This window comes from Mauremys reevesii, linkage group 13, assembly GCF_016161935.1.
Source record: "Mauremys reevesii isolate NIE-2019 linkage group 13, ASM1616193v1, whole genome shotgun sequence".
Lineage (NCBI taxonomy): Eukaryota > Metazoa > Chordata > Testudines > Geoemydidae > Mauremys > Mauremys reevesii.
Window position 1 is genome coordinate 3,439,496 of NC_052635.1, and position 8,512 is coordinate 3,448,007.

At 52.5% G+C, this 8,512-nt stretch overlaps 1 gene segment (V, D, J or C); it reads left to right on the forward strand.

Annotated features, from left to right (window-relative positions):
- Window positions 1-3,263: 3,263 nt before the first annotated feature.
- On the forward strand, window positions 3,264-5,078 carry LOC120380828. The segment is given in 3 exon segments: window positions 3,264-3,315; window positions 3,408-3,711; window positions 4,864-5,078. Coding segments are annotated over 3 exon segments (360 nt in total).
- The last annotated feature ends 3,434 nt before the right edge of the window (window positions 5,079-8,512 follow it).

The following is an 8,512-nucleotide window of genomic DNA, read 5'->3' on the forward strand; positions in this document are numbered from 1 at the left end:
AAGAAAGGCCTCAGACACCACTTGTGGAAATATTTAGCCTAAAACTCGCTCTCTCTCTAAAGGGATGTGGAGGTGGAACAAAGCTTCTGACACCTGCCAAAGCTAAAGCAATTCATAATGGAAAGACAACAGCAAACAGAAAACACTGGAGAAGAATGAGATGGGGTGTATAACCCTGGATCAGAGCCAAGCTTTGCCCCAAAACAGCACCATTTTCTCCCATACGATATATGCACCCATCACTGCTCCATCCTCTGTGGAATCATTCTTAGCACATGCAGGTCTTTGGCAGTGGGAACATTTCCAGGCAAAGGCAAATCTTGTGTCTCTCCTTTGTGCTTTTATAAGGAGACTCCAAGGGACAGGGGGATAGTTATCTAGCCAGAGGTCCTGATGCCAGCCCCCTTCTATCTTCCATCCCCTTGTGTGTGAAACCTGCACGCAAATCCCTGCAAGGGAGTTCCTCTTTAAATACAAACCCCTGATTCTTGGAGCCGCGGTCTCTGCCCAGACACAGACCTGGGCTTTCCATCTCAGACATTCTCCTCTTTCACCATCCCATTTCACCCAACTTCCTTTGAAATCTCCTGCCCAAATCAGTACAGGAGCTGGAAATACTCCACATGATGGAGCAGCCAAGAGGGACAAGAAAAAGCCCGGTTTCATGAGGGGAGCTGGTGAAAGAGGAGAATGTCTGAGGTGGAAATGCGAGTTCTGTGTCCGGGCAAAGACCGAGGTTTCAAGAATCAGGGGTTTGTATTTATGTTCTTATATTCCTATGTTCTTATGAAAAGTCCTAGTGTCACAGAGTCCCCAGATGATGTTCTGGAACTGCTCCCTACGAAGCCTGTCAGAACTCTGGGGAAGTCTCCTCTCTGTGAGCAGACTGTCTCCAGGGCAAGAAACTCACATGGTTTCACCTTCCTGGGTCTGACCTTGGAGCATTTACCATTCTCTGCCCCTCCGTGCACTTCCCACAGCGAGTCCGCACAGGTGGGGTCCTGGAGAAGCCACAGTTCTCTGCACCCCAACTTTGCAGTCAGACGTGACTCTCAGCCAGCCAGTAAAACAGAAGGTTTATTATATGACAGGAACACGGTCTAAAACAGAGCTTGTAGGTACAGAGAACAGGACACCTCAGCTGGGTCCATTTTGGGGGGCAGTGAGCCAGACACCCACGTCTGCACTCACTCCATGTACCCAGCCAGCCCCAAACTGATTCCCCCTCCAGTCCCTCCTCCTCTGCTTTGTTCCTTTCCCTGGCCAGGAGGTCACCTGACTCCTTTGTTCTCCAGCACCTTTAGCTCTCACCTTTCAAGGGGGGAGGGCCCCGGCCATTAGCTGCCAGGAGACAGAGTGTCGGTCAATTATGTACACTGACCATTTGCTCTGCAACAATTACACCCCCTTATCCCACCACCTAGAGACTTAAAAACTGCATAGGGGAAACCCCTACAGTGTTCAGAGGAAACTTTAAGAACAATCCCACTTCATCACACCAAGCCATTCACCCCCAGCGGGGTGGTAGCACTTACTGATTTATTTGACCCCTGCTGGTACTTCAGTATCACCATTCCCGAATCCAGCTGGTCCATTCCGACCGGGAGCTGGTGACACCAGAGGAGACCCTCGAACTGACTTGTGTCGGTGGTTATCTTGTGGAGAGGGACTGGATCCGCAAGTCCCCAGAGGGAGGGTTACAGGGACTGGGAACCCTACATTCCTACTGCTCATCCTTCCAAAACCGACTGAACATCTCTGGGAATGTCCCTGAAGACGAGTTCTGTCCACAGCTGAGTGACATGTCAGCTGCGGGAACCGCCCTGTGTTACTGCTCCAGACTCAGGCAGTGAGCCGGAGCAAAGCAGGGATAGGAGCTAGAAGGGAAACCGGTTTGCAACCACCCCTCCAGCCCCCCTTTAACACCGGGCGGGTTAAGAGCTAAGGGAGAGGGACTCGCTGACAGGAGGGGTTTTCAGGAGGGGAAGTTGGAAAATACCTCGTGTATCAAGTCCCCTGCAACACACCACAGACTTCACGGGTCTTATTCCGTTTCGTTGGGAGCAGTAATGAAAAACACACGTGTTTCTACACACCCACCCTGAGAACGTCTCATCCCCTCCAGCAGGCGGCAGCACGGACACACAGACCCAGGGAAAGCAAGCGAGCGAGCGAGAAGTCACGCACTCCCACTGAGACTAGCAAACACACATGGGGGGGGGTCGCATCTCCGTCAGCAGGAGGCAGCAGTGAAATACACAAACGTACACACACACACACACGGGGTAGCGCACGCGCACACACACAGAGATGGTTTTATTACTCCCAGTAAGAGGCAGCAATGACAGAAACACACAAAAGCTGATCCGGATTCTCCCCCACCCCCATACGGACGAGCAGGGAGGGACACCCCCCCATACAGAACGAGTTGGTCTTTTCTCTACCTAGCAGGAGCCAGGAGGCCTCACAAACACACACACACAGACACACACTCGGCACTTCTCCTCGGGCGGGACTCCTTCAATCCAGCAGAGAGCAGCAATGAGACACACATGGATTTGCACCCACGCGCCATTCAAGAAGTCCTACAAGGAAGCAGGGTGCCCCTTGAGGATTAAAATTTAGGAGAACCGGGTTCTGTTCGCGACTCTGTTGCTGGGTGACCGTGGGAAGTCACTTCACCGCTCCGTGCCTTAGTTTCCCTGTCCCTATAGTGGAGATAATTCTCCTTAATTCCAGTGACAGGCGGCCGGGACACACAGCGATACAGTCACACACGTGCCACCCAGCAGGGGTCCGCAACACCCGAACAATCACACCTATGGTAAAACCCAGGTCTTATTCCACACCCAGCCAGGGACATCACCACACAGACACACCGCAGCGGAGAGCGCAGGTCCGGGCGCTCAGTCGAGGCGGAGGGAGAGCTACCGGGGTTCAAGCTCCGTGGCAGTGTGTGGAATATACTTAGAAGTGTTCGCTGTCACTTGACGAGCCGGCCCAGCGTCCCACAAATAGAGCAGTTCCGTGTCTCACCCCGGTGTGAGGCGCAGGCCTGAGGCAGGAGAAGATTCCGGCTAAATCAGAGCCCCCCGCCCCCCGCCAAGCCCCTTTCACCTCCCCTCCCCGCTGGGCGAAACCCTCATGCAAATCCCTGCCCTGCTTAAACACCAGCCCCGGATCCTGCGAGCCTCAGGCACCGCGCCGCGCTGGCCCGTTTCTTCCTGCTGCGGGGTGTCCCCTTCCTGCTGCACCTCGGAGAAATGGCGCTGCTGCTGCCGGGGTGTCTTTTCTGCCTCCTGGCGGCTCCCTTCTGTGAGTATTTCGGGGACACGCAGCCCCCGCTCTCCTCCCTGCCCGCAGCGCAGCGTGGAGCGTCACTTCCCCTTTTCTCTCCCTTTGCCAAGGTGTCCTCTCGCAGATCCAGCTGGTCCCGTCCGCCCCGGGAGTGGTGAAGCCCGGAGAGTCCCTCACGGTGACTTGTGCAGTGTCGGGGGACTCCATCGCTACCCGCGCCTGGTGGAACTGGGTGCGCGAACTCCCCGGCCGAGGGCTGCAATGGGTGGGGCGCATCCATTTCTCCGGGAGCACGAACTACGCCCCCGGCCTGCAAACCCGAGCGAGCATCAGCAAAGATGACGCCAAGAACGAGTATTACCTGCAGCTCCGCTCCCTGACCGCTGCGGACACCGCCACCTATTACTGCACCAGGTGGGACCCACGGTGATACGCGCCGGGACAAGACCCCGGAGGGGAGAGTCTCCCTGAATGAGGCGGCTACGTCTCTTCCCTGTCACAACCGCCCTGCCCTCGCCCAAAGCGCCTGAGATCTTCCCGCCCCCTTGCGCTGATAGCTCGTTTCCAACCCTGAAATGTTTCCAGTGGGTTTCCCCTAAATAGTTCGAATCTTCACTGACCGGGAGGAAGTGGGATTCGGGGACCAGGGAGCTGGCCACAGGCGCAGCTGCCCCGTTTACTGCTCTGCAAAACCTGAGCAAATCACTTAGAGCCAGATTTATAAACGTATTCGGGCGCCTAATAATTCCCGTTTAAACACCCTTAAAAATCCGGCCGTTCATTAGTCTCTGTGACTGCCCCCCTCCCCCAGAATCATAGAACGGTAGGACTGGAAGGGACCTCGAGAGGTCATTAGGCCAGTCCCCTGCACTCATGGCAGGACTAAGTTTTATCTTCTGGACCATCCCTGACAGTGTTTGTCGAACCCGCTCTTCAAAATCTCCAGTGATGGAGATTCCAGAGCCTCCCTAAGCACAAGACTCGCCTTGCACAAGTCCCTCTAGGCCACATTTCCAAAGTTGGGCACCTAAAGTTGCAGATGTACAAATCTCACTAGATGCCTAAGTACCTCAGCAGTTTAGCTCACCAACGGCCACCTGTTTTTACCATATTTAGGTGCTTACGGTGTAGGTATTTCCCTAACTCCCACTGATTTCAATGAGTTGTTGACACCTGGATACTTTTGAAAATCCCAATACCTTCCTATCTGGATGTTTAGGAACCTAAATCCCTCTGAGAATCTGTCTTTCTCTGCCTCAGTTTTCAGTCTGTGTAATGGGGATAATAACACTTCGCTACTTCACAGGAGAGTTATGAGCGGAAACACACTGAAGACTGTGAGGGGCTCAGACACTATGGTAATTAGGGCATATCAGTGACTGAAATGGATGGCAAAAATTTCCCGTCAGAGCTTTTCTGCAATGGACAATTAGGAATTTAGCTACAGTTTTTCCAGAAAATATCTATTTGGGGCATTTGGTTGAAAGATATTTTGTTTTTTGTAGATGATTGTAAATTTTTACTTTTCAATATTTCTTTCTTTCTTTCTTTCTTTCTTTCTGACAGATAAAAGTTTTTGAGGGGAAACAGCCTATTTCCCACCCAGCTCTGCTGGACTCAGACCCGTCTCCATCTGGCCCAATCCTCCTGCTAGTTCAGCCAATGAAAACCAGATTCTGCTCATTTACACTGGTTCAAACCCTGCCTGACATCACTGCTTTCTGCGGGACTAGTTCAGATCTCCCTCCCTCCCTGCTGTCATTGGGGGGGCGGGGCTGGACCCTGGCCATTCCATCGCTGACTTCACTGGGAGCAGAACCAGGCGCTAACGCTATGTAAGGTTAGTTCCCGGTTACCCAGAATGCACTTCTTTACTTTTCTGCCCGCGAAGCTGATCTGAGAGATCATCACCCCGAGTGATCATCACCCCGAGTTTCGCCCGATGGGAAGGGCCAGGCCCCTGCCCAGACAGATCCCCACCTGCAACCGGAATGAATTTAGCAGCTGGTCAATTCCCCCATGTTCCGCTGCAGGGCAGCAGCACCTCGACCTGTTTCCTCCATTTAGCCCAGAACCAGCTCCCTGCCGGCCCCTTTCATCTCCCATTCCCGCTGGGTGAGACCCGCATGCAAATCCCTGCCCCGGGGGTTCCTGTGTAAATACAAACCCCTGGTTCTAGGCGCCTCAGTCTCTCCCCAGACACTGAACTGCCCGGCGCCGGACGCTGGGGAGTCTGCTCGTGATTTCAGACCCTCATGGACTTGTTCTTCGCCTTCCTTTTCCTCTTAGCCACCCATTCTGGTGAGTGTCTGTGGGAGGCGGTAGGGAAAGTTCTGCTTCGCTTGTACGGGAGCGAGAAATGCCCCTTGACTTCAGCAGAGCAGGGGGAGTCCCCGGGGAGTAGCTGAACAGCATTATAATTCCTGAAATAAATTCCCTCCTCTTTGCAGGTGTCCGTGCCCAGATCCAGCTGGTCCAGTCCGGCCCGGGAGCAGCGAAGCCCGGAGCGACCGTCACCCTGACCTGCGCGGTCTCGGGTCAGTCCATCACTAGTGGTCACGGCTGGCACTGGGTCCGGCAGCCCCCCGGGAAAGGGCTGGAGTGGCTGGGACGGGGATATTACAGCAGTTCCACTTGGTAGACAGACTACGGCTCATCCTTCCACAGCCGAATCACCATCTCCCCTGTTTCCCCCAAGAACCAGGTCTCCCTGCAGCTCCCTGGCAGCTGCAGACACCGCCAGGTATTACTGCGCCAGGCAGAAACAGTGACACAGAGCACGCAGGGACCTGTGCAAAAAGGGGGCGTGGATTCTGAGCAGACCTTCAGGCCTCTGTCTTGCTGTAATTTATCTGTCTAGAGAAAGAGAAACACAAACACAAGACATTTGCACTAGATGGAAATGAAGGGACATCTTCTGTTTCCCCTTTCCACTCCCCCCCCCTCACCAAATAGACTCCTGTGCTAAACATTCCTGAGAATCATGGCACGGTGACCTTAAAGAATAACAGCTATTGCTCCCTGGAGACTAATCTACAAATATCAATTACTCCGAATCAATATAAATCAGTTTCGTTAAATGGGTGCCACTTTCGTGTGTGCACGCTCTTATTTCGGTTTCAAATTTGTTCCAGCGGTTCAGCTTGGGAGCCAGGAAAAATGCTGGAAGCAAGGTTTATAACCAGTGCATGAGTGTTCACACAGAGAAAGTCGAAACGGTTAATCTCAATGGGATTGGAATCACATCGATACTTACATCATCACCCCTGTGAGTGTAGAACGTGTGTGTACACGTACACACACACACACACACAGAGATCTCATTCCTTCCGGTAGGAGGAGCAGTGATACAAGCATCCCCAGAGAGAAAGCGAGAGAGAGTGAGAATGCTCTTGTAATCCGAAACTCTGAAAGGAACAAGTGAGTTTTTTTCTCTCTCATAGAAACATGATTAGATATCGGATGAGATTAGAGGTCTGTCTAATCCGGTATCCTACCTCCAACAGTAGCTGATGCTTCAGAGGAAGGATGTTTGCACTGTTGTTGTAGCCATGATGGTGCCAAAAATATTAAGATACACAAGGTGGGGGAGGTAATATCTGCTACTGAAACAACTTCCAGTGGTGAAAGAGACGCGTGTTTGCGCAACACAGAGCGTCTCTGCAGGTCTGGAAAAGGTCAGACCTGAAGAAGACCTCTGTGTAGCCACACAGCTTGTCTCTTTCACCAACAGAAGTTGGTCCAATCACAAATATTATTTCACTCACTTTGTCTCTCAGAGGAAGGTGGATGATAATCTGTGCCACACACAGGTTTTGCTAAAACAGATACTAAAACTCGGAGATTACTTATGGGTTGTTGCACGAAACGTCGGGTGAGGTTCAATGCCCTGTGCAAGTCAGACTAGGTGATCAAGTCCCTTGGTAATCCCGTCTGACCTTAATACCTATGAAAAGTACTGAATTGTTCCCAATGTGATTGCAAATGAAGTGAAATTACATGAAAACATTCAATGAGATTTGGCTGCCTAACTCCCTTAGGTCTTTCTGGGGGCGAGGGGGGGGGCGGAAGCCATTGAATAATAATTAACAGGAGAACTCAATCTCACACCTTCTGTTTAACCGTCAGTGTTTGGACACCCCCTGCAACAATGTTTCCTGGCATCTGCAGACGCTATAACCTATTCCTGTGCCAGAAGTAGCCCAATGACAGGGAGGAAAGAAGGGACTGAATTGAAGAGGAATAGATTTTTCACAGAGAATCCAGAATTTACCCCCTTTTCCTGCAAACCGTTTGGCTTTCAGCTACCGCAGGATCTCGTCAGACTCCCTGAGAAAATAAATGCGTTTGTTTTCATTACAATGGTTACATGAACAGGCAGGGAAAGATTAATGGGAGTGTAGAGTTACACAAAATCACTCAGGACCCAGGGGCTCCGCTCCCTGATTTCTTCTGCAATCGGGGGCGGGGGTTCCGGGGCTGACAGGGGGCAGGAGGGGATTGGATGGGACAGGAGTGCCAGGGGGCTCTCAGGGGGTCAGAAGCCAGAGGTGTCGATAGGAGGCGAGGTCCGGGCCACGCCTGGCTGTCTGGGGAGGCACAGTCTCCCCTAACCAGCCCTCCATACAATTTCTGCAACCCGAAGCGGCCCTTAGGCCACAAAGTTTGCCCGCCCTGCAGTAGAAGGTAGCACTGACACAAGCGCACGGAAACAAAAATCAGCACCACAGATCCCATTCCTGCCTTAGGGGGCAGCAGTGTTTCTCCCGCCCACCCTCACCCCGAGGCAGTTCTTCTACATGAAACACACCTATTATAAGGCGCTTGGTTTCTCCCCAGCCTGCGGGTCAGATTCTGCCCTGTGTCCTGCCACCACAGCCTGTGTTCTGACAAAGCCCAGGAGCTGCCTCTTCTCTCCATCCCCTTTTCCATCCCTCTCACCACAGCTGCTTTTCAGGCCCTGCAGCCGAAACCAGCCCTTCCCCCACGTTCAGATGCTGCTCCTTCCCCATCGGACATTCCCACAAGAGTGTCATTTCCCGGAGGCCATTTATATCAATTTCATACGCCCAACACATTTTCCTAATAGCCACCGCTCCAATACAGAGACACCTTTTACTCAATTGTGAACAAAGAAAGAACGAAAGAAAGAATTAGTCCAAGTGCAGGCCAGGGGATAGACGCTAAACCCTGGAAAGGCACTTTTCTACCCAAA